Raw genomic sequence first — 27,033 nt, 5'->3', positions numbered from 1 at the left:
CCTTGTATAGCTTGGATCTCAGGTTTTAGATTTTAGAATTTCTAAGAATATAAAATATGAATGTCTGTGATCTATCAAATGTCACCATGTTGTGAAAGCCAATCCACTATGTAATAAGATCTTTCTGATCCTAGAGTTATGGAATAAAGGATTGTGAATAACATTTTCATTATGTTCTATATTCAGCAACAGGCTTATTCAATAGTTGATGTTCCATAAATGAATGGCTACAGCCATCAAAATGGCTAGGTTACTTCTGCATATTCTGAGTAAGGATTATACTGTAGTATTATATAAATAATTGTGGTATTCACTCTCATGGTGACTTCAGTATGAGCCATTGTGTAGAGTTTAGATTATACTGATGGTTCATTTTTTGTATTTCCCCAGTTTAATTTGATATGATCACTGGTTCATTCTACTCATCCTACGGGTAGTTAGTTAATGCCAGTTTCTTGTATGTGTGTGCCTAATGTTCAGTAGCTTCTTGATTTCCTGCAGTCCAGGAACATTAAGGCCAAGCTGATGCCACAGCGGCAGGTAATGTCAGTGTGAATGTCTGATTATTGATGTGTGACTGCAGTGTTACTTTTTGATCTGTCTTGTCCAATTTTGTAGACCTCCAGCATGACTCCTGGGTTTGGCTAAGTGTGGGTGATTTTTGCATGTCTTCTATGGTGCACTTTCTGCATCTCTTTGTCTACTCTTTTTCTTTTCCTCTATGTAGCTCCCAAGGGTATTTGGGCTATTCTTCTATGACACTCTCTGAAGTGTGGCTGACTGAGCTTAATACAGTTTGGTGTCAGTTTTTGTTGCTGTTATGCATTACGGCATTCTCCCTGCTGCTCTCATGCCCTTAGCCAGCACGGTTCTTTGGCTAATAGTGTAAACCACAGCTTTTTAGACCATTTTTTTTTCACTTAGAAAATGTGAGCTGAAATGCAAGAAATAAATGTGTAGTTCTTCTAAACAGATGTAATAGTGTCACTAGGCTTGGTGGGAGGACTTTAGTTTGGTCATGTGTCTGATTTATTCCACAGTTTTCTCAGTGTCTTACTGAGATTGGTGAGAGGCTAGAGCAGGAGATCCTCAGCAAGATGGAGCGACTAGGGAAGGAGATGAACCCTGATACTCATCTGAGTGATGTAGAACTCTCTGATATTGAATCCAGGTACTGCAAGATGTCACAGATGGTTCACAAGTTTTACTGTCTTGAACATTTATTCCTTCCTTTTACTCTGGAAATTGATATGTCTGCTGTTTTGCTCATTGGTGGAACACAATACCTGTGTGGAAAGACATTAAGTACTTGGTTTCATTTCTGATGTGGCACTTGTCTGTCTTGTCCACAAGAGCTAATTCCCAGGAGTCCCTACCTTCTAGTTGCCTATATCACTACATGAGACTGAATTCTAGAAAAGAGTCTCCCCACATTTTGATTTTAAGAGAGTGTTCTGTGCTAAGGTGTACCACACAAGTCTGTTGACATAGAACTGAGCTAAGTGTAAGACACCCAAAATAAATGGCGAGTTACTCGCGAGGAGCAATAGAACAAAAAGCTCTTTACAGTTCTATGTGGAAAACTTACACTTCTCATCTCCTGTCCACAGCACAAGTGGCTCCAACAGTTCAGAGTCTGATGGTCTACCGGTACATCTAATTGACCTTGCCCGAAAGGTAGGGAGACTAGAAGCTTTGTCTTAAGTCAAATGTTGGAACTTCTTCTGCAACTGGGAATTGAGCTTTCCGTGTCATTCTAATGCAGCTTAAACAAAAGAAGAAGAAACTGAAAACAAGAAAAGAGAGAAACAAGCTCCATCATGGGAGCCAGGTCAGAAAGGCTCTGTTCAACAGCAGTAAGACCACGGTAAGGCAGCTGGATAGGGTTCCTCATCTCTGGCAGGAACAGAGATGATGACTTGCTCATTTTGTGGAGATTATGAACAAGAGGACATTTCTGTGTGAGGTAGATCCAAAGACATCTGATGTCTTTTGTTGCGTTTTAGGAGAATGTCTCTGCCAGCAGTGCAAAAGCTGAAAAGTCTGCACTACAGGTTAGACCTTCAGGTGACACCCAAGAAAAGAAAGCAGATAAGGTAATACATTTTATATCAAACCATACCTACAGGCTCTGTGTGCAGAACTTGGTACACTATGTCCACCTTGGGCATTGGGAGTTTACCTAACTGTAATACTTCACAGCTTGTATATACATGAAATCAAGGAACTGATACAAGTCAAAAAACAATACATTTGCTTTCTGTGCCTGGTGGCTTGGTACACAGTAATATTTCATCCCATTTCTTTCAGTTCCACTACACTCAAAGAGATCGCATAGCTACTTCACGCACCTGGGTATCCTACCCGACCACTGGTATTGCTGTAATTGGGGAGATAAATACATGGAACAAGACACCTGAGAAGGTAAAGCACAAGGAGCACATCTTTGATTGCGGCTGAGTTGTGCTATTATCATTTGTATACTCAGATCCAGTATTTGAAGGGGGTTGGTACTCATTGGTACTCTGTACCAGCACTTTTAGTTTTGATGTTTGGAATGGCAGGAATTTTTGCTGGTTTTTTTTTTGTGTTCTGGTAGTGCTTGAAGTCAGCCAGTACTCAACCGTATGCAGATCCTGTCACCTTTTACTTTTTACTTTTTGATGTATGGTAACTTTGTCTTTCATTACATAAAGCCACATATGTTAATCAACAGATATCTCCTGGGAATTGTAGTGAAGCTTAAGCCCTGTCTCTTTTATCCTGCTTTTATATATATATATATATGAGGAGGGACCCATCTTTCCCCCTTTTAGGTGAAAATCCCCAAACACCTGCAATACTGCATCTTTGTTTTTTTCATCTCAACCACTGCCCTGTCCTAATCTGACAACTCTAAATCAACAGAGACAATTCACCAATTTAAGTACTTTTAATTATTTGTTTTATTTGGAACTGGGAGCGGTATGTATGCAGTACTAAACCCACTAATACCTGATAAATGTGCATTTTATTCATAATACTTAAGATACTTAGTGTTATTCAGATATTAAAGTGTAAGGAACCTATTGTTTTTGCAAAAATAACTGCAGGAGATGAATTATCCTGTATTATCAAGGTCATATTTAAGGTAGTAGTGATCAACAGTTCATGGGATGCAACCATTGCATGTGCCAAATGCCTTTTGACTTATGCCACTCTTCAGACAATTTATAGACTCTTGCCTTTACAGTGCATTTACCCTCTTTTTCCACAGGAATGTATAGTTTGTTACTTCTTTCTAATCTGAATGCTGATTATGTGGTATCAAGTCAAGTCAAGTTGGGGAGCACACACTGGTACAGTGGGTTGCTGCACTCACTACATGACAAAACAACTCGGGATCCCGGTTGGCAACCCCCCAGGCAGACATGTGGTCCATTCCTACCCTCCTAAAATTACCCTCTATCTGCCGCAGCCCGGTTTTACGTGGGTGACCCCTTGGCCTGGTCCAGCCACTCGGGTCCCCAACAATGAGGATCTTATGAGCTGGATCACCCTCTGAGAAACGCTCCACATGGCCATAGTGCCGTAACTGATGCTCCCTCACAATGCAGGTAATATGCCTCATTCGGGACTCCATGAGCAACTGCTCATTCGACACAAAGTCAAACCAACGGTACCCAAGGATGTTCCAGACAGAAACAGTACCAAAGGAGTCCAGTCTTCGTCTCAGGTCACTGGATAGTGTCCATGTCTCACAACCATATAGCAAGACAGGAAGCACCAGGACTCTAAAGACTTTGACCTTCGTCCTTTTGCATAGATATCGGGAATGCCACACAGCCCTTACCAGTGACCTCGTGACCCCCCATGTCCTCCCAATCTTTCTATTGACTTCATAGGAAGAGTCACAAGAGACATGAATGTCACTGCCAAAGTAAGTAAATCTCTTGACAAGGTTGACACTCTCTACGCAGACAGACACACTGCTGATGGATGTGCCCAAGAGGTCATTAAAGGCCTGGATCTTGGTTTTTTATCCAGGACACTCGCAAGCCCAGACACTCAGACTACTCACTCAGTCTCTCAAGCGTCCCGATCAGAGCCTCCATTGACTCCGCGAAGATCACAGCTTCGTCAGCAAAGTCAAGATCCATGAATCTTTCTTCGCCAACAGATGCTGCACAGCTGCTGGACCCCACAACCTTGCCCAACACCCAGTCCATACAAGCATTGAAAAGAGTAGGAGCAAGAACACACCCCTGACAAACCCCAGAATCAAATGGGGAGGTTCTACCTCCACTCTGCACAGCACTCACAGTACCAGTGTACAGGCCGGCCATGATATACAGCAACCTCGAGGGGATCCCACGAACCCTCAGAATGTCCCACAGGGCAGCTCGATTAACTGAGTCAATCGCTTTACGAAAATCGACAAAGGCTACAAAGAAACTCTTCCGAGATTCACGTTTCCACTCCATGAGAACCCTCAGTGCCAGGATGCGGTCGATGGAAGACTTCTTAGGCGTAAAACCATAAAACCAGACTGTTCAGGTCGCTGGTAGGTGAACAAGTGATCACGGATCCTATTGAGGAAGACCCTAGCAAGGACCTTACCCGGCACCAAGACCAGTGTTATCCACCTGTAGTTGCTGCAATCCAGGCAATCACCCTTCCCTTTCCAGGTAAGAACAACAAGTCCCGTTTTCCAGTCAGTTCAGATGATGCCAGTCTCCCAAATGGAAGCAAAGATTGCTTGCAATGCCAGGAGGACAGCCTTACCACCAGCCTGGAGAAGTTCACCCTGAATACCACAGATCCCTGCAGCCTTTCACCCCCTCAGCTGATTCACCACCTGTGCAATTTCAGTGAGATTGGGTGGTTCACAGCTAATGGAGGATCAGCTTCAAGGAATGTGGACTTCTGTGTGGTATCTGTGAAATATATCTATAGACAGGAAGGCAAATGATAAGTTATTACAAACAATAACTAAAAATGTACCCACTCTGCTAGAGATGGGTAGGGGCTTTCACACTTGTGCTTAATTTATACTTTAATTGCTGGTATGAATGTGAAGGATCATGGTGTCGAAATGACATATGCAAAAGCAAAATGAGAGACTGCTGTTACCACACTTGAGCACTGACCACATTGTAGTGTACCTCAGCAGACATAGTTTGGAAAGATGTTTAGTAATTGCATAGTAAGGACTTTGGTTCTGATCATGTCTTTATCTCCCGCTTGAGTATCTTGTTTATGGAGTCATTTTATTTTCCTTGTGGATTATACAGATCAAGTCACAGGTGGATAAATCTAACAGACACCAGAAAAGGCTCTTTTAAAGCACAATGCTGTCCTATGGATAATTATGAGTCCCAACAGACATTTGTCCCACTTTGTGTAATATCTCTTCTGATGTATCCCATTGTTCAGGCAGATCTCACGTACCAAATAAGACTCATGCAAAAGGTAACAACTTTCTTCAATAATCTTGGAATGATACTGGCCATGGATATGGAATAGATACCCAAATGTTCACCCAGACAAACATTCAAAAAACATCTAGAATCTCTGGAAAACAGCTAAGGCCAACTGGAAACTATAACACTTGACAGATATTCTAAGAATTCTGTTACATTTTCACTATTAAATTCTCATGCAAATCTGTTCCAAGTATATATGTGATGTGAAGTGGCTATTTTACAAATCAGATGGAACTGAAAATAAAGGGCCAATGAATGCAGGGGTGGGCGAATGGATGAAAGGAGCTTATGTGGTAGCACAAACACAGAGGCTGAAATCACTTTAGCCTATTCAACTGCTAGGTAGGGTGAGATTAGAACAGATGGAGTCAAATTTTGCTTAGTAATAGGAAAACATTTATTTAGAAGGATGGGTTCTGAAAACTCTTGTAAAAGATAATGGTGTACCCCCTACTTCTAAAACCCTATCCTAGGATTTTCTTGCAAAACCCTGCTAAGCAAAGTGCAACATGCTCCGAAGGTAAAGTGATACAGACTGACATATGTGTTGTGTCTAAGGAACATATGAAAAAGAAGAAAATATCAAAGAAAGGAGAAAAAATTTTGTTCATTGTGTTCAATTTGTCAGAAAACAGGTGAGTTGTCACAATGCTACATTCAAAATTTTATAACTTGGTAGTTTGTTCCAGATATTCATGACCCTCTCAGTGAAGACATTCTTCATGGCTTCTGTCTTGAATACACTTTCTGTTAATATCCACAGATCTCCTTAAGTACATGATGTGCATTTTGATTTTATCGGTACCTTTTAGTATTTTGGAAGAGCTCTATTTCCATCCTGTCATGCTCTTAGTTCCAGTGGTTGCTGTTTTGCTTGCATATATGGTATATGTATCATTTAATTTTCTGGATATCTGCTGGGTAGCAGACCGTTTGCCCTGTCTCACTTTCTGTTACTTGTTTCTCTTTGCTCCAGTGCCTGTTTATTTACTCTGTGCTCTTCATTTTGTCATAACAGACCTCGTACCTGGAGGCAGTCACAGCTGCATATCTGCGTGGGGGTGGAGTGCTCAGCTCTCCAGGTACGTAATTACCTTTTATTTGATAAGCATCTTGTAGGCCTTTTCTGTGTGTGTAGTGGTTGAAGTTAAAAAACATTACAAGTGATGTATGCAAGTGTCTTATATAACACAGGAAATATTTGTGAAGGTTGAAATGGTTTGTGGTTAAACATACCAACATCCTTTTTTTCTAAAGCACCTTTCTATGGCAAATTCTATTTTAAGGCACAAAATACGATTAAATGTAAAATTTATGCTATAGCAGCAATTGTAGTTGTTGTTGTTGTGGTAGCAGTACTATCATATGTACAGAATACAGTGAAATTCTTACTTGCATGCCTGTCCAACATGGAACACATCGACACTCTGCGGTGACATAACAGATTATTTATTTGTGACTTAAGACTCCCTGAATCAACAAGCAAAAACAGAAAAATGTTGAAATATAGCTTGTGATAAGGTTCTGCCATTTACAGTGTTTTTCTTTTTCTGCCTGTGATGGGTTATACCCGGAATATCTCTAGGTACTGTAGTACCCTACCACATCAAAAGACATGCTGGTAAAATTGATTGGCTACTCTAATCGAACATAGTAGGAGAGTGCGCACACATGTTTGTGTACCCAACAATGGAGTAGCTCATTATAGAGAACTGTTTACTGCTGCTGTTCTCTAATATACCATTCTGTGAGTGGTGCAGCAGTAGCAGGAAAGATCGTACTTCCCAACAATTATTAATAATGTTCAGTTAGTTATATAGGAATTAATATTATAGATGCAACTATTCACCTTGTTGTGTATGTGTATCACAGTGTTTAAGGATTTGGACTTCAAACCCGGAGGTTGTGGGTTCACATCCTGCTACTGACACTGTGTGACCCTGAGTAAGTCACTTCACCTGCCTGTGCTCCAACTGGAAAAGAAAAGAAATGTAACCAATTGTAACCAATCTCAAATGTTGTAAGTCTCTTTCTATAAGTGTCTTTAAAAAATGACACTCATGACAGGATAATAATAATAAGTAAAGACATTTTAAAAGCAGTAAACATATTCATCTATTTTCTGACACATGTAACAGGCAGATTAAGGAATTTCTCACTGAGGCAGAAAGTGAGCCAGAAACTTTTAGTTTGTGAGTGTGTGAAATGAATTGTGATTGTGCACCAAACAGACATATCATAGTCACTCCTTGATGGCATGTCAAGGTGTATTTGTCATCTTCACTAAGTGGTATGAGTGTTTCTGTCCTGTCACTTGACTTAATGGCTTTTAAATTGTTGTGATTTCCTTATATTTGCTTTTAGTGTTTTCACAAATAGTTTTTTTTTAACTATTTGACTTTTTTATTGTTTTCTAAATTTGTGTCATCTCATTGCCTTTTTTTTAAGTATTTTTGAATCATTCATACTGGCATTTTTTTAGTTATTTTTGCAAGGTTCAAAGGTCATTATTTGCCCTTTGCTTTTGCTGGTTGGAACTGTGATTACTGTCAATGCAATGTGTGACATCACCATGTGGAAACTATTTAAGCCAGCAACATGAGGTTCACGTCATCCTATCTTTGGGATAAATGCACAAAAGAATCTTGTATGTGGTCAAGTTTGTTTTTGGCTATAAAAATCTTCTGGTGATTAGTTTGGCTCCTGAAAACTCTGCTCATCCTCTGACTTAGATTCTCACTTTTTTCCCTTTGATTAGTTCGGTTTGATTTGACTTCCTGGCTTCTGACCTTGGCTCATTCTGATCAAAGCTTGGCTTTCCTTTTAGAAAGCTCTTTTGCATTCTGTCAATCCCAACTCCCTTTCAGTCTTTCTCAGACAGAAACAATTAGTTCCTAAGACACACACACACACATACACCCAGGAATTTTGCCATTTTGCAACCTCTAGACATCATTGTCCTAAACTTTCAGCCTGCTTCAAAGAGGTATGTTGTGGCAGCACTGAATGCTGGGAATGTGGCTTATATTGCATTTTCTTTTTTTAAAAAAAGGCAAGACAAGTTCTTCTCCTGACAACAGTCCACTTAGGTACTGCAGTGGACGAGCTGAAGTCACCCAACATCTTTCTGTCCATCCAAACTGTGCCACACATGGAGGTAAGTGCACCTGCTGTATATGGAGCCACTTTTGTCATCACTTGTCAGTCTGTCACCCTTCATTGCTTTGTTCATTCTTGTCTTTGCTGTCCTTTCTGATTTTTTATCCTCCTACTTCAACACTTTCTCTTCATTTTTCATTCATCTGTTCTTAATGGCCACTTACCTGATTGTATCTTTCTGGTTTCCTCTTTGAAGAGTTTGAATGGTGTAGCCGGATCTGTTGTAGGCATCAGTCTATGTCCCTGGTTAAGCAAATGCCTCTGCAACGACAGCTTCTCCCGATGACCTCTGTCCAGCAGCAGAATTTCCTTGTCCCACCAGCCAGAGAGAGAGTGTCCCCCTTGAGACAGCATCCCCTACCTTTTGATGCTAAGCTCGAGACAGGGACTGCGGATCAGCTAATGTCATTACAACCAACACTAAAAAGAGGTAGGATCTCTAGCATTTTAGCCTTAGTAGGAGCAAGAGTAAAAAAATAAAGTGACTTGCGAAATGTGAAATATCTAAACTGTGTTTTACCTAGCTCTTTTTGTGGCTTTGGTTTTGTCGGCAGGTTAAGAGTTGAAACAGAACTTACTGTAGAGCTCATTTTAGCTTTTCTCAATATAATGTACAGTCAGTGAGCCACCTTTGCACCTTACCCGATAATAACAGAGCGGAGTGTGTCTGATTTTACAGGAAGATCTGCGTCACTCCTGAAACCTCCCAGTGCTGTATTCCCAGAGAGTAGGTAAGTGTGAGTCTGCACTGTCTTAGAGAGGGATCATCTATCACAGCACCAGGGGTTCTTTTTCCTCTGAACTTGCTCTGCATCTGAAGGAGCATTAAAGAAATGAAAGAACAAAAAGAAGTGCCCATTATAAGAAAAGCAATCTTTTTAATATTGTCAGGTAAGCTGCTCTGAACTGTTTGGTGTTTGCACTTCAAATACATCTTTTATATTCAAATTAATCATGGTGGTCCCCTCAGTGTAGCAGGTTGCAGAGGCATAAACTGCTCAATCATTGCATCCAGAAAGGCTGTGTTCACTAGCAGTTTAATATATCTCCATCTCAGGGCATTGAACACAAGCTGAAACATTATCACAGTATTAACACGTAGATTCAAGCAGATTAGGAAATGCTGGTACAAATTCAGTATGTATTACTTTCAAATTCATTAGAAGAAGACTATTAACAAAATACACATCATACTGAAAGTTGTCTTTATTCTCTGCAAATATTAAAACATTAAATTTTTTAGGCTAACACATATTCCTGGTTAAGTCCTCCTTAACATGTTTAAACAATTATAAGAGTCTGTCAAAAAAATTAGCAAAAATGAAAGAGTATGGAATATCAACAAGAGGTATCTGTTTATTGTAAAAAGACAAAAGAGTGGAGTCATACACTTTCATTTTTTAAACTGCAATATTACATAATTTACTTAATACATAAAATGATATGTGTAGCATGTGCCTTTTTCTGCCTAAAGCTGTGATTTTGAAATTTTGGGCCCATCACAATACTTTCACTGTAAAGATCTACGGTTTATGTATTTATATCTGTAGAAAAAAAATCTGCTGGAGTCATTTTGCTCAAAATCAGTTTTTTTCTAGTATTTTACAGTACTAATAACTGTTCCAGGTGGAGTGATTTGTTTTACAGTTATCTTTCCCACAGTATCCCATCCTGAAACATATAGGCAGACATACAGTACACACAAACACACATATTACTCCAAAAGTGGTCACATCATTTTCCATATTGTCTAAAATGTGTAAATCCGTTAAAAATAATACTAGACATGGCACTACTCCACAGTAAGATACTCACACACTCACTCACTCTGGGCCAGTCGAGAGTGTTTTCTTAATGTAAACCTCATGTCTTTCAGATGTGGAAGGAAGACCCGAGTACCCTCAGAACTATCCATGCTGACAAAACAATAAACCTCCTCATAGAAAGCAAATGATTTCAGGTTTAAACCAGTATTCAGGAACAAAGCATTGAAATAATAGGAGTACTAAAAATTATGAAAAAAATTAGGCAAGGTGATGCTGTTGTTGGTGCTGCCATCTCACATCCCTTTGCTCCATCATTGCCTGCATGGAGATTGTTGTTACCATGCTTCTGCATGTTTATTCATTCTGCATGTACTCCACTCTTTCTTCCACATTCTAAAATTATTCATTGGCCTTGTATGAGTGAGCATGGGTGTTTCATCCTGTGCAAGTTTGCTTCTTGCCTTGTACCTAATGTCTCCTAGGATAAGTGCTGTTTTGCCAGAACCAAATTAGAATAAGTAGGTTTTGTAAATGGATGCACATGTAAAGCTGAAACTACTGGGACAGTTGGAAGCTAGTAAAATTTACAGTAAGTTAACAGATGATTGAAGATACCTGAAAACTGCTAGTTAGCTCTGTAGTATCTACAAGTGTTAACGTAACAATATTTTTGAAACATAAATACACATTGTTAAACTGTCTGATCAAAAGACTATGTTCTCTTCAATTTTTGTTCATACAGTATATTGGTGTGTACTTCTGTTAGTTGAACAACTGACAGCTAACTCTCCTATCTTTGCCCTCTGTAGACTGCCCACTCAAGGTCAACATATGAATGTCGCCCAGGAGTGGCCAATATCTAGTGCTGCTTTCCTTTCCCAGTCCTCACTAATGACTGAAGCTGTACCAGTGAATCATGCATCACGAGTACCAATGTCACAGCTGTCTGTCAAATACCTCACTACAGAAGCTCGTTCACCAGAATCGAGCATGACGAGGGCACCACAGAACACCATCCAAAAAGGTAAACCTGCATAAAGGATGTGGACTAATAGGCAGGCATGTGAAGAGGAAATAACACTATAAACAAACTGCCCTACATGGCAATTTCAAATTCCACTACTTTGATCTTCACTTCTATATCAGCTCGGTTTTAGTAACCATCACACCTGCATAGCCCATATCAGAACAGTTAACTGTGGATTGCAGGAATTTAGTAACAGATTTTAATCCTTTATCTTTTTTTCAGTTTCTGATGTTAACAACATTTGCACATCCCAAACAGATGTGCTTGAGACCAAGCCAGCCCTGCAACCTCCGTCTTTCCTCCCTGGCATAAAAAAGCCAGAAATGACCAAGCAGAGACTGAAGAGAAGGTAGAGTAATTCACTATATAACAGCTATACATGTTTGTGCTTTTCTGTGAATTGAAATCTAGTGTGGTGGGGCAATGGTTAGCACTGCTTTCTCACTGCTCTAGATTTCTAGGTATGAATCCCAGCCTAAGCACTGTCTTGGCTGAGTTATCCCCATGTCTTTGTAGCGTTTTCCTTCACATTCATGTAATATAAATGTTAGGTTAATTGGAGATCTTAAATTTGCCAACTGTAAGTGAGTGTGCCCTGCGACAAACTAGTAGCCGTTACAGGAGTAGTTCAGGCTTACACCTAGTGTTGCTAGGACAGACACTGGCAACCCACAACCCTGAACTAGATAACTATGTTGGAATAAGAATGTATGATCACAACAGATATTTCTGTGTAGAAATATGGGATCTTATAAAACATTGTCCCATACTATTATCTGCTTGTCATCCATATACAGGTCCATATATAAGATTTCCTTATACTGTGGTTGAATTGGCAAACATCAAAGTGCAATTTGCAGCAAATGGCAAGGTATTTTTAGCCATTGACTGCACGCACATTGCTGAAGCTGTGGCTTCTTACCCCTCTCATCAACCCACTGACTGATCAAGAGTGACGTTATAATGACCTCCACTCTCAAGCTCAGGCAGTGGTAGAACATACTATAAGGCAGCTTAAGAGCTGTTGGCACTGCCTGTATAAGACTGGAGGACTGCTGCTCTATAGTCCACAGAAAGTGTGTTGCATTGTGCAAGCATGTAGCATGCTGCATAATGTGGCACACAATCGTGGTTTGACTTACCTGAAGAGATGCAGTATGAGGAACCTGACTCTGGCCCACAAATTGATCAGCCAGATCAGACAGCATTACAACTTTGTTTGAATGTAATTAGCAGGTAACCAGATGCAGCCTTTATTTTTTAACCAGTTCATTTCATTTGTGGTCAGTATCACATCGTACAGCCCTTATATTCCTTAGTTCATTTGCCACATCTCTTACAGCATCCACTATTGCATTTTTGACTCCAGAACAGTGTCCATCAATACACAGCCAGATGGTTGCCCTGCATTTTCTGAGCCACAGGCGTGTGTGCAGCCAATACCTGAAGATGTGCTCAGCACAGCAGCACCATCACCGTCTGGGGTCACGTCCTCAACACGGGGGTCACTTTTTGTAATATTGTCTGAAACAGAATAAACAGCAATACCACATGATCTTCCTGCTTGTTTGTCTTATTAAACATGCAAATTATTGACATGAGTATGGATAAAGGTAAGCAAAAAAAAAAAACAATTAAAACTCCCCATAACCTGCTGGTAAAATGCTGGCTAGCAGAATTCCACTACCTCCTTCAGTGGTGTTCATACTCAGATGGAGGGCTGTGACTCGCCTTTTCACATCGACTTTAATAATTGACCACTTCTTTTTTATTTCAGGCAACGTGTGACTTTCTGAACTTGAACTTTTCAGTGCCTCCGCCACGCTGTGCCACTCAATCAGTTTCCTTTTGTTGCTTATACCATTGCTTAAGCTACCAGTACATTTTTCCTTGCCTGAACTTCACTGAGCAAGACCTCCATTTTGCATTCGCTGAAATTCTTCTTTTTTTACATGTGCTTTTGCCTTTGTCTTTTAATAAAACGCTGAATGGAAGGGGCAGTTTATATAGATTTGCATATTCAAATATGCAAAATTCTGGGAGGAGTTACAGTTTACTTTGATTTGGGTTTATACAGGGGAATAATGTAGAACTGTGCTTATGCACAGTTTTATGCCTCTAAATTTTTTGTGTGTACACATATTTCTAGTTTTATTTGTTATACATGAGGCCTCTCTTTCATCATGCAGTATCATCTGGGAGATGTGTGTGTGTGTGTATATATATAGTGTGTATATATATATATAGATGGTTATTGTCTATTTTTTTTTTTAGCAACACCAACACTTCCAGCATGGGGGACAAACTGGAAGGTTTAGAGATAGACGATAGAAATCCTGTCACACGTTCATCCAGCACTGAGAAATTACTAGAGGGAGAACTGTCTGCTACTGCTCTAGAACGAAGGTAATAATAGCTAGTGTTGGACTCTGGGTACAGGTTAGAAAGAACCAAGCCAAATGGCATCTAAGTAGGTAATAAATGAAAAGCAGAAATGAGGAATCTACATGGGAGTCAACAGGCCTGAATCTTTTTGCACCTGCTGGCAATTTCAGTTATCTCTTCTAATACATTAAGATACCCATTTTTTTTTAAAAAATGCACAAATGTAACAGAAATATGTTTCAAGAATAAAAACAAAACTACTGGGACCAACATGTTTCTGGTGCTACACATATTGCAGAGAAGACACTTTATCTTGTCTTTACTTATGGTATTAATATTCAGTCAGTCAGTCAGTCAGTCAGTCATTTTCCAACCCGCTATATCCTAACACAGGGTCATGGGGGGTATTAATATTGATTGTATTAATTTTAATAATCTTATTTTTAGTGACCATAAATTAGACAACCTACTTGTACACAAGCTATCAATCATGCTGTGTGGTGGCTCAGTTTTTTACTCTTTTCGATAGCTCAAAAGACTTTGATGGGGATGATGCTGAGGTATTGGTGTACTCTTTTAATCAGCAATGTACTGATATACAGAACTCTGTCTCACCTTTTAAATCAGGTTATAGTCGGGTTGGTAAAACTTTGCCCTGGTTAAATCAATCTATTTGTAGTGCTAGACACCACTGTCGAAATATCAAACATTTATGGAAGGCCTCTAAATTGGACTTTTACCGCCATTATTTAAGATTTGTGTTGCACTTATACACACAGTGAGGGATGATGAGGCTTTGTATTTTGCGCAATTAATATCAAATATCACACTTAAATCCAAAGTATTGTTTGACAGTATTTCTAATATTGTTTCTCCTGTCTCTGTCAATGTTCCTGGTTTTTTCAAATACTTGATTGTGACAATATTCTCAACTATTTTGTTAATAAAGTTAATTCCATTTGATCAAATATCTCTTCTTTTCCAAACTTTGTGCAGGCTGAGCCCCCTTGCTCTTTCAGTCTGAATTCCTTTTACCCAGTATCTCTTAGCAGTCCTCTTACTTTAATTAAGAATTTAAATCCTCCACCTTGTGTGTTAGATATTCGTCCAACTTCTCTATTTTTATGAGTTCTTCACTTGATAGGCCCAAATTTGGTTGCCATGATAAATTCTTCTCTGCTCACTGGGTTTGTTCTAACTTATTGCAAGTGTGCTCTTGAGCAGCCTTTATTGGTAAAAAAGCAAATCTTAATACCTTGGATTTTAATAGTCTGAGGCCTATCTGTAAAATCCCATTCCTAGCGAAAATTTTAGAAAAGGTAGTTGAATCACAGCTGGCTGCTTTTCTTAATAAATATGAAATTTTAGATCCATTTCAGATGGGCTATAGGAAACAACGTTCCACAGAAGCAGCACTTCTCAAAGTGGCTAATGACCTTCTCATGGCTAGTGATGCGGGGTAATATTCCGTCCTTGTACTTTTGGAGCCGAGAGCAGCATTCAATACTGTAAACCATACACTTGTAATTAAGAGGTTAAAGCACCGTGTGGGTGTCTCTGGGCCTTAGGTTCACTTCTTATTTGGCAGAAAGGAGTTTCTCAGTTAGAGGGGGGGAGTACATGTCACCCCCAGCATCCTTGTCATGCAGAGTGCCGTAGGGGTCTAGTCTTGGGCCAGGGTTACTTTCCTTCTATATTCTTCTTCTTTTAGCTTGAATTTAATGTTCTTTTAAAGATATTTCAAATGTCATGTATGCTGACTATTTTCAACTTTTTTTTTTAATTTTTATTTATTAATTTTATTACAATCAATACATAGCAATCAAGTTTTTACAAAAAAAAAAGAATTATGCTAAGAACAGATCGATCCCCACCCTTGAGAGAGAGAGCAAGCCAAACGGTGTAAAATTTAAGGCTTGTAAAAATACCTAAATCAACAAATTCTCTGTGCTTTATAAACTCATTTAAAAAATATTACTGATCAGATCCTGCCATGTTTTGAAAAAAGTCTGCACAGATCCTCTAACTGAGTATTTGATTTTTTCCAATTTTAAATAATATAACACATCAGTTTCCCACTGACTTAAAAGAGGAGAGTTTGGGTTCTTCCAGTTTATCAAGCAACTTTCATGCTCTTTTAAACCACAACACCTCTGTAAGTTTTCTGCCCTGATTGAATGCCTGAGTGAAATTAATAAATGGCTAGCTGTTATTTTTTTATAGCTCAATTATTAAAAAACTGAGGTTTTAATTATTGTCGTGTTAAATTTACAGAAGAGATCAGTTACAGGTTATCCGCTGTTTCACCCAACTTTAAATCTTGTGTTTGGAACCTAGATGTTATTTATGTTTGACCTTTGATGCTCATATTTTGGTCCTTATCTCAATCTTGTTTTTGTCATCAAAACTAAGAACAATAATTCTGAAGGCTCAAATGGAGACGTTAATGCATTCTTTTATTTGTTCATGTCTTGATTCCTGTAATTCTTTATTTACATATTTAAACAAGATGTCGCTGCTGTGTCTTCAGTTTATTCAGAATGCTGAAGCTAGATTGTTAACCAGTTCCAGTAAGTGGTCTCACATTACGATGGAATTTAGATCCATTTTAAAATTCAAGTAATCACCTATGGTGAAACACCACAATATATTTCAGATTTTTTACAACATTATACTACCAGTCCCCAACTTCGGTCATCTAACCATCTTATTGTTCCATGCACTCGGCTAAAGACTTGGGAGTATTGGGCTTTTCAGTCTATCTTGCTACTGATATATTTAAAAAACAGTTGAAGAGGCACCCTTTTAGGCTAGCTTATGGGTAGCCTTTTTTGACTCTTCCATTTTATGTTCATTTGTTGAAATGTTATTTTAATTTTCTTTTATCTTTTTTTGTTTGCAACTGTGTTTTAATTGTTTTCTATGGCGTACAACGCTTTGTGACTCTGTTGTGAAAGGTTTTTTTTTTTATAAATAAATAAATACAACCAGACTACAGAGAATTGCAAAACTGTCTTGTGTTTTGTCAGTCCTTAAACTTGATTTATTTGCTATACTTGTTTTGTGATCATTTCTAACTGTAACTGTTTTCTCCTTTTCCCAGGTCTACCAAACCTCATCCTGAGGAGATGTCTGAAATTACCCCCCTGAGAAGTACGTTCTCTGTTGGTCAGTCAGTCTCCCGGCATCAACAGAAGTCAGAGCAGCAGAGAGAAAAGACTCATAAACTACAGATGCTATCACTGAAGAAACCTGCAGGGAAGCTTTTGCCACCAAAAGGGATTGCCGGCACAGTACTACCCATCCGTGATGGAAATCGGGAGCAGTACCCTGAGAGGCTGGTCACCAAATCTCTAAGCACTGTTAACAAGATCAGTGCTCCAAGTGAAGGAGATAGCACATATGAAGAGGGGAAGTGTCACGGTTCAGTTATAGACCAACAGGGAGCCACCTTTTCGTCTACTCAGACCATCCCGTTTCAAGAAGATCATCCGAATGACTTTTCCAGTCTCTCCCATGATGGCACTCCATTCTTTGCAAATGGACATATAAAGGCAGAAGCTACTAATGTTTCAGTTGAATTTTCTCAGGTAGCAGCTCCATCAGATCTCGTTGGTCTCTTTCAAGAAGGGACTCTACCTCACTCAGGCTCACACTTTCACGAAGAAAGTACACCCATCCCAGACAGTGAGTTGCCAGACAGTGAACCCTGTGATCCAGTCCGTCTCTTACCACCTGAACCAGACAATTCTTCAGTTCGAGGCGTCAGCCGACAGAGCATTTCAACCTCGCTTGCAACAAGACGTTCTCGGAGACACTTGCAGCAAAGTTCTCTAGTAGAAGCCCTTAAAGGCAAACTGTCTTCTGTAAATCTGGGGGAGGATGGCGATTGGGAAGCAACGTCTGAGAACTTCTAGTAGCTAAGGTGCATATTCTTTGGCAGGTGCAGACTCTGGGTGAAGTGTGACACGTTTATACTAGGTGGCCATTGTCTGAGCCAGTTTTCAATTTTTGAATACTGATGTTATATTTTATGAGTTGCATGCAGCCCAGATTTGAAGCTGGTATTTTTGTAAGTGTTTTTTATCTAATTTAATGTATTTTTTCTTTCATAACATTGGATCTTTATACACAAGCATTAAGTTCTGTCTTTCAAAAAACACATTTATTATTTATAGCGATCACCACCCCTTCTTGTTTTACAGGTTGAATGTAATCATTTTTATGTGTCCACTGTGGGAGTAATGGGAGGGTAAGTGACCTGCTCAGGGTCTCCCAGTGAGTTGCAAAATGAAGCCTTTAGATTTAGGGTCCTCCTCTTGGCTGCTGTTTTGCCACAGCTGGATACACTGTGCTCAGGTATTATGTTGAAAGTAAGTTTGTAATGCAAGTGACATGAATCTCAAGTATTCAGTAACATGGAGCACCTACTTGTAAACACCAGCGTTTATAAAATGTTGCCGACATCAAAACACCAACCCATTTTCACCTTTCATATTCCATACTATGTCATTTCTTGCCACTCTTTTTCTGTCACAGCAAACCTAACACTGAACTCACTTGACACAGACAGGTAGTACGCCTTATTTACACAACATTTGAAAATGAATTCCCCAGTTGGCACCTATTATCTTTAAAAAAAAAAAAAAACCTTTGTTGCAGCCAAATTTTTACTCGATCTCTGAATCATTTACTTTATTTAAATGGCCTGGGGCACTTTATTTTCCTTGGTTTGCCTGTACTTCATGGTGCCATCTGGAGTCCCATTAAACACTATTTATGTGTATGTTTTTGTGTATATTATGGTTTTTTCACGTAAAGATTTTTTTTTTTTTGCTATTTGGTAAACTTTGGTAAAGCTTATTTTTGTTACCATCTTCATTTTGTTTTTGCAATGCCACTGAAATGTGTCACATGACTCTGAATGTTGTGCTTGTGATGTCATGAAAGTGACACTATAAATAAGTGATGGTTTTACTATGCATTATTCCTCGGTGAGTGACCTTTTAAACACAATGCATCATTAATGTGGGTCATGACCTCAGAGGACACGCTTCTAACAACACAGGAGCTGCCTTAATGATAGGAAGATCGTAATTTGCCAAGCTGGTCACAAGCATGTGCATATCACAAGCCTTATAGGGGCTCATGGTAAGAGTACACTGAAGAGGGTTGTTGCAGTTACACTGCAGACTAGTCATTTGTACTGTTACTCTACAGCTCAGAGAACTTCAGCCTGAAGGGAATACCTTTGTTTCCACAACCAACCTACCTACATTCCTCCCCTTCCAATCTCCAGGAATTGGTCTGACACTACTGTAAGACCCATCAACTATGCCACTGTAGGAAAGAGTTAAGATGTTATAAAGGGTTGGGTAACCTGGTTGGAGTGCCCTATTTATTGACAAATTAACAATATAGTTGGCTGTTGGTCAAAAAAAGAAAAAGTGAGCTTGTGCTTTAGCTACAGTAGGGCACCTTGGTCTTGCTGTTTCAATATCTTCACTATTCTTTTTCACCATCGGTCCTGAATATCAGAAGTGGTGGAATTTCAGGAAGTTCAAATGTGGGCTCAATGCCATTCCTCTTGGATGAAGTCCTCTCTGTTGTAGGGGAAGCCTAAAATGTGTGATGTGCCCACACTTGTGACATTTTAATATTCCTACAATGGCTTATACTCCATTTTTTTCAAGGGCATTGGTCTACTGGTATAAGGTTCCTACCTTCATCTTCCAGTCTGTAATGAAAGTTCTGACAGAGTAAGACCATAATTTCCTGTGGTCTTTTTATAGCTACAGTGCTGTGAAAAAGTATTCAACCTACAAAACTATTTTCACATCATATTATATATATATATATAACAAGAAGACAAAGAGAAAGAAAATGGTTTGGGGATCCACCCCATATGTTGTAAGGCAAAGCGAATAAGCAACCGAGTAATCAGAAAAGACTCTTGTTGGAGTCCAGACATGAACTGCTGAGGGTGTGGCAAGATGGTGGTTTTAAGTGCTCAAAGTGAAAGTGACGTGGGGGAATCGGAAGTGACCTTCCTCTGACGTCCTCTTGAGCACCCGAACCAGAAGTGACGTCATCCTGGGTGCTGGAACTGGAAGTGATGTCATCCTGGGTGCTGGAACTGGAAGTGCCATCTTTAATGCTGAGTCAGACAGGTTTTCCCATGGCTGGTCTGCAGAGACAACAGGAGAAGGTTTAGTGCACCCTGCCACCGCCTGGCCTGGCATGGAATTATCTTCACTTGGTCCATACAATGTCCTCCTATTCACACGTGCGTGACAGCAGATTAAACTTCGGACATGTCAGTTGTGTTGCCACTCGTATTATCCAGGATAATCTGCTAGACCGCAGCACAGTCAATGCCCACCTGCTTTTTTAGTTCCAGTAGACCCTACTGAATTGCTTTTCAGCAAGAGGAAATGTGGCCACCCCCTAAGACAGAGAGAGATGTGTATATTTTAAATAAACTGCAATGAAGGTTGATGCCAGAAATCGGAGAGACCATTGGCAAAATCAAAGCACTTAACTGTAGACGATGTCAAAGTGACGACTGCCAGAAATCAAAAGCCAAGAGACACACGATTCCCAACACTTAAACCAAGTCAGGAGGAGGACAGCTAAGAGTTGATGAGCAAAACCGCGCATCACTAAGAGCTCACACACACACACACAGAGTTGTTTATGTAGCGTCCAAGACTACGGATTCTTCATCATGCCTTCTGGGGGTAAACAGTGCAACACCATCATTACATGTCATATATACCAAGGGTGTCAAAACTCCCCCTCACTTCATTACCCCCACCAAGCACACACATGAACTCACACACTATGAACATCACAAATGTCAATGATAAATCAGGTACAGGGTTTGAAGCAGAAAATCCAAAACTTTTGCATCGTGTCAACTTCCTTTTTTTTCATTAGTGTATAGTAATGAATGTAAACTAATTGATGAGTGCAATGCAAAGTCTGAGGGAAGTCAACTTTCTTTTGCTAGTGCAGATAACGAACTTCAATTTAACATTTTAAGACTTAGTCACTTTGTGGGAAAAAGGCGATATGTAACTCAGTTTGCATATTTGCTCCAAATAGACTAGAAGACTGTATAGAGGAATTCTTTCATTTGGGTTTGTTGTTGCTTGGCATGTCTCATGCTCTGCGGTGGCCTCGCTGTCTACTACATTAACATTCACATCTCTGTCGCTGTTATGGGGCTCTGCAGAATTGGCCTTCATGAAGCTGCTTAAGTTGCTAGAAGCAGTGATGTCAGCCCTTTTCCTGACTACTGGAAGGTCGCTCTCATTAGTTACATCCGTGGTATGTATGGCATATTCAAATCAATATTAGCTGCAATGTCTTTTGTTTCTCTCTTGCTTTAATTTTTCTTTGCGCTTCACCACAGGGCTCTCACTTTGAATGGCCATTAATTTTGTGGCATGGTAACACAATCTCGTAAAGTGTGCCATTAGACTTGCGCTCTGATCTTGCTCTGCCTGCTCAGATTTTCTTTTAAAAGCTTCTTATTTCTGCCTGAATGGGCAGGTTTGTAATCCTGCAGATCGAAGTGAGGTAGAGATGGGTGCAGGATAGCGGGATTGCTGAGAGTGTCTGTCAGGGAAAAACGTAGATGTTTCCTCTTAGGCATTTTGTATCTTGAATATGCTAAGGCGCCTTTATCAGCAGGGCACCCGAGTAACCATAATGGCAGATTCAGCCATGCAAGGGACAAAGAAAACGGTAACAAGGAAAACTTAAAACACATAATGATCATAAAACTCTGTTTGTTAATAGTAAAAGGAAAACACACACATTTTACCATTGTCTGACATCTGAACAACTGGGGGACAGAAAAACAAAAAACAAACTGGCCCAGTTTGTGACAATTGGTAGGTATGAGCCTTGATCAATTTTATTATTTCTTGTTGTTAACTAGAACGTTGAAAGCAGCTTTGAGCAAAGGTAATGGAAACTGGGAAAACCTAAATAATGTTCAAATAAGGAAAGCAGCTGTCTTTTTAGTGTTGCGACTGGTGGCATCATTGAGGGGGCTTCAGTGGCTTAAGCTACTGATCTGAGTTGTGCCCCTGCTTTGCATTTTCTCCTAACATGAATTTATGACTCACACGAAACTCCATCCCCACTGTTCGATGAAACCTCCATGTAGGAATAGCAGTAAAATCACGAGGGGGGCTGAGCCCCTGAGAACTGCTTAGGCTAACGACGCGACTGTTTGTGGCACCACGTCCATACGGCATATATGATTTGATGTGTACTCTGCCAAACTATTTTGGTTGCATTACAGAATTTTCTGCATTTTCTTCACTGACTTAGTGCACAATTGTGGAATTATCATATAATGTGTTGCAAAAGACAGGGGGCATCACTGAGCCCCAAAACCCCAGACAACACCACACTAAACAGTCCCAAGTGCAAAATAAAAGATTTTATTATCCACAAAAATACCTTCTTACGGGTCAGTTCCACAAACTTGTAATAAATACAATACAATACAATGCAATTTATTTCTGTATAGCCCAAAATCACACAATGGGCTTTAACAGGCCCTGCCTCTTGACAGCCCCCCAGCCTTGACTCTCAAAGAAGACAAGAAAAAACTCCCAAAAAAACCCTTGTAGGGAAAAAATGGAAGAAACCTTGGGAAAGGCAATTCAAGGAGTGACCCCTTTCCAGGTAGGTTGGGTGTTCAGAGGGTGTCAAAAAGAAGGGAGTCAATACAATACAATACACAGATCAGAACAAATCTCCAATACAGTATAAAAATAAACATTTTAGAAGTATGGAGTACAATTTAACAGTAGATGATATCACATAAAAGGATTTGGACTTGTTTAGAGTCCCCGAGACCTCATTCATCAAGCTGCCTCCCCCATTTGGCCATTCCACAGCTGAAATAGCGCCAATCTGATGAAAGGACCCCTCTTTCCCATGATTCCTGTGATCCTCCATCAGGGATGACTTTACCTTAGGCAGGCAAAACAACTTGGCAGGTGGGCCGTGGCACCAAGTGCCACATTTGAATACCGAGAAGAGAAACAGAATAGGTGAGGGTTAGTATCAAATTATAACAATCATGTTACTTATGGGGCAGCATGGTGGCGCAGTGGTAACGCTGCTGCCTCGCAGTTAGGAGACGCAGGTTCACTTCCCAGGTCCTCCCATGTGTTTGTGTGTGTCCTGCGGTGGGCTGGCACCCTGCCCAGGATTGGTTCCTGCCTTGTGCCCTGTGTTGGCTGGGATTGGCTCCAGCAGACCCCCGTGACCCTGTGTTCGGATTCAGCGGGTTGGAAAATGGATGGATGTTACTTATGTTTTAGTGCTAATGACTAACAACAGAGATGCAGTCTGTACAGTTAATCAGCAGCTCTAGTCAGGATATGCTAAACTGAAGTAGTGACCCAGGATTTGTAAGCTGAGACCGAAGGGGCATCTCTTATAGTAGCAGGGAGACCATTCCACAGCTTAGGGGGCCTGTAACTAAAAGCTCGACCTCCCACTGTTATTTTATTAATCCATGAAATCATAACAAATGATTGAGATCTTAATGTTGAGATCTTAATGTGCGCTCAGGTTTGCAAGTCATGATAAGTTCAGACAAGTAAGCCGGACCTTGGCCATTTAATGCTTTATATGTTAAAAGGAGGATTTTGAAATCTGCCCTAAACTTAACTGGGAGCCAGTGTAAGGATTTAAGAACTGGAGTTATGTGTTTGTATTTTCTTGTTCTTGTGATAATTCTTGCAGTAGCATTTTGGATTAACTGGAGGCTGTATAGAGAACAGTTTGAACAGCCAGTGAACACCACATTGCAGTAGTCAATCCTACTAGAAATAATTGCATGAATTAATTTCCCAGAATCCTGTTTATTTAGAAAGCGCCTTAATTTCCCAACATTTTTAAGATGGAAGAAACATGATTTGGACAACTTTGTAATATGTGCTTTAAATGACATGCTAAAGTCAAAGAGAACTCCTAGATTGCAGGCTGATTCAGTAAAATGAATGGCGATTCCAACTGAGTTAAATGATGACAGAATATTGTTGTGATCAGCGTCATTCCCTCCAACAATTAACATCTTTGTTTTATCTGTATTTAAAGACAAGTAGTTCTCATTCATCCACTCCTTTAATTCACTAACACAACTAATTAAAGACAACATCTGAGAAACTTCATTTGATTTAAATGAAAGGTATAACTGGGTGTCATCTGCATACGAGTGAAACTTAACATTATGTTTTCTAATGATAGATCCCAGTGGAAGCATGTAAAGTGAAAACAGTAAAGTTCCCAGTACTGAGCCCTGCGGGACACCATATTGAACTTCTGTGTATAATGATGGAGTGTTGTCAGCACATTTCTGTACATATTGGAATCAATTTGATAAATAAGAATTGAACCAAGTGAGCATGGGGCCTGTAAGCCCAACATCATTTTCTAGCCTGTGCTGTAAAATAGAATGGTCAATGGTGTCAAATGCTGCACTTAAGTCTAACAACATAATTGTAAGACTTAACAAAATTGATCCCAAATTAACAAAAGGAGGAAAATACTCCTCCTTCTCCTCCATCAGGTGAGCTTTGCCTTCTGCTTCCCCAGATGAGGCTGGATTGCTCACTTTAATGTCAGACCCTGGAGTACTTATGGTACTGGAGCATAGCCCTACTGTGGCCTCCTGAAACAGGGAGTCCCTCTCCCTGCAGCACCCCCTGGCAACACCCAAGGGCCCCGACAGGATTGTTCCTCAGTTCCATATATCCTTATGGGTGTCCTTACTGGGACCACGCCAGTGGCGCACTGTCATCTGTCATACTGGGGGAGGAACTGTTCTTGATATCCCGGCTCCCCCCTACTGTCCATTAATCTATCCCTTTGTATGGGATGTTTAAACAGCTCCAAAACTAAAAAAGAGAACAAGCTTCTGTAGATGACTGCCACTTGTGAGATGCCCAGAAGTAAAGTCATTTAGCACTGCAGAAAGCCAGACTGTATCCTAGTGACACTGGGCATAAGGCAGAAGTAAACCGTGGACAGGGTGCCAGTTCACTGTCGGGTGCTTCACATACAATCCAACATTCACTGTCCTTGGGTTAACGCAGAAGGACAATTTCCAGTTTTTAATATGTTTTGTCACTGTGGTTTTGAGGCCTCTATTTTAACTTTGCAGTTTTCAGCTGTTTAGTTATAAATGTGCTTGTGTGCTTTAGGTCATAGTCCTATTACATGGTCCACTTTTGGTCAAACTTTAGAAGTCAGATAGATAGCCTGACATTTTCCTCTATAATACTCATAGTGATCTCAGTGTTTTCAAGATGCATGGGTCCTGGGAGTGAAAATGTCATGGTGATATGCAGTGCTTGGTTTTCAACAAAGAAGGAGTTGTGTATAATGACTGTTCAACTCTGCTCTGGTCTTGTTTGTCCAGAGAACATTGTTGCAGAAATCATACAAATAATTTAGATGTGAGTGTCATTAGACTTTGCGTCCTAGGAACCAAGTTACCCAAACTGTTCTATAACATTTCAAAAATTTTTACTGCTCTGATGTTGATCTTTTTGATCATAAAACAGGTCATTATTATAGTAATTGATGAGAAGAATTCATAATTAATTGCTGAATTACAGTATTTGAGGGTTCCTCTAGATTGCCTCTTTCTCTTGCACGATTTAGCTGAAAAACTAATCAGCACATCGTCATCTCATAACAGGCTTAAGTTTCGAGTTTGGTACTTTTCCGTCCAGCCATTTTAGCTATAGATTATCCTTAAGAAGCAGTGACACACAGACAAACACACAGACACAGACATACACCCATCATCGAGATATCTGTGTTTTCAGTATCAGGGGACCCTAAAATGTCAAAGACTGTTGAGAACCGGAGATGAAAAGTTTTGATGAATCTAGCGATTTCGCTCCTCCCTCATAGACGATAGGTTATGGTTGTAGAGGATGCAAAGCGAAAAACTGGAAAAGCTACTCACGAGATGACGGAAGTAAAACTAAAACAGAATCTAGTAGGGACCTGTAAAAGGTTAATGGCCTAAGCCACGCCACCATGTTCTTTCTGGAGAGAAGTGGCTTTCTCTGCCATTCATGAAAGCCACAAGTGTTTAATAATTGTTGGATAGTAGAGTATTTAACTGCAACATTTACTATGCTCGCCTCTAGATCCCAAAATGTAGCTTTTAGGATATTTGTATTCATCTGGGAAGACTGGCAACTTTCTGAAATGTTCTATATTTATAAATAGTCCCACTCTTTATAGAATTATTTGCTTCAAATTATTCACAAAATGTATGTATATTCCTTCCTGGACAGATAAGAAGCAGCAACTGTTTTTTTGACATCATCTCAGATGTCTTTTGTCATTGAGTTACCACAAACCTGAATGTTCAAAGCCGAAGCACAACAAGTTCTTCTTTACATAGCAGCAGTGTTTCACTGTCTCTTTGCCTCTGCACTCACTTCAAGTTAATAAAAGTTATCTTTGCGTACTTACAGTCATGTCAAAAAGTAACTGCCCTGGGAAAGCATTTCCCACTCCTCCATGAAAAATTCTTTTGACTGTGTCAAACATGGAGGTGTATCTTTCAAATCACCCTACAGTATCTCAATGGGATTCAGATCTGGACTTTGACTTGGTCATTCCCGAACACTCCATTTCTTCCTTTTCAGCCATTTCTTGGTGGATTTACTGTTATATTTAGTGTAAGTGCCATGTTGCAAGGTCCACGTTCAGTTGAACTTCAGTCTTCTGGCAGATGACTGTAGATGGCTAATGAGGCCATTCCTTGAGCTCCAGATCTTTACGACAGAAAGGGCAGGAGGTTCTGTTTGCTAGCCACTGTTTTCTTCTTTCTCACCGTTTTTTATATGTTTCATCAGAGAGAGATAATTGGTCTCAAAGAACAGTGTTACCTGATAATAAATTATGTGGGACATCCTATGGTTAGATTCCCCAAACTGAGGTTTAACTGACACCTTGAGAATGTCTTTCTCTTGAAACACCAGGTTCTCCAACCCAGGTTCCAATGGCATTAGAAGAATTGCCCGAGGATACAAGAATTGGGATTCTGATACAGCAGTCCTTTAAGTGGAGTTTGTTCTACATAATCCTGGCTTCAATGTTGATTAATGTTGCCTTTAGTTGAGATACTGCAATTAGAACATTGATCGTCCCGGTTTAATTTCTGGAAGCAGGA

General features: G+C 39.9%; 1 protein-coding gene across 2 annotated transcripts in view; it reads left to right on the top strand.

The window, feature by feature from the left end:
- The window catches only part of agbl2 (AGBL carboxypeptidase 2), a 47,888-nt gene extending 29,300 nt beyond the window's left edge, over positions 1 to 18,588 (top strand). The window contains exons 12-25 of one of the 2 annotated variants that reach the window (XM_039754209.1): positions 502 to 540; positions 1,041 to 1,171; positions 1,611 to 1,677; positions 1,766 to 1,867; positions 2,007 to 2,096; positions 2,311 to 2,424; positions 6,484 to 6,547; positions 8,518 to 8,622; positions 8,821 to 9,054; positions 9,304 to 9,355; positions 11,200 to 11,414; positions 11,640 to 11,766; positions 13,692 to 13,823; positions 16,906 to 18,588. In XM_039754209.1, the coding sequence (XP_039610143.1) occupies positions 502 to 540; positions 1,041 to 1,171; positions 1,611 to 1,677; positions 1,766 to 1,867; positions 2,007 to 2,096; positions 2,311 to 2,424; positions 6,484 to 6,547; positions 8,518 to 8,622; positions 8,821 to 9,054; positions 9,304 to 9,355; positions 11,200 to 11,414; positions 11,640 to 11,766; positions 13,692 to 13,823; positions 16,906 to 17,719 (2,286 nt within the window). In that variant the 3' untranslated portion in view covers positions 17,720 to 18,588. The remainder of the gene's footprint in view (positions 1 to 501; positions 541 to 1,040; positions 1,172 to 1,610; positions 1,678 to 1,765; positions 1,868 to 2,006; positions 2,097 to 2,310; positions 2,425 to 6,483; positions 6,548 to 8,517; positions 8,623 to 8,820; positions 9,055 to 9,303; positions 9,356 to 11,199; positions 11,415 to 11,639; positions 11,767 to 13,691; positions 13,824 to 16,905) is intronic. The other variant, XM_039754215.1, reaches the window with a different exon arrangement.
- The last annotated feature ends 8,445 nt before the right edge of the window (positions 18,589 to 27,033 follow it).

The sequence above is a fragment of the Polypterus senegalus genome, chromosome 1 (genome assembly GCF_016835505.1).
Source record: "Polypterus senegalus isolate Bchr_013 chromosome 1, ASM1683550v1, whole genome shotgun sequence".
NCBI lineage: Eukaryota > Metazoa > Chordata > Cladistia > Polypteriformes > Polypteridae > Polypterus > Polypterus senegalus.
This window is presented reverse-complemented; position numbering and strand designations above follow the sequence as displayed.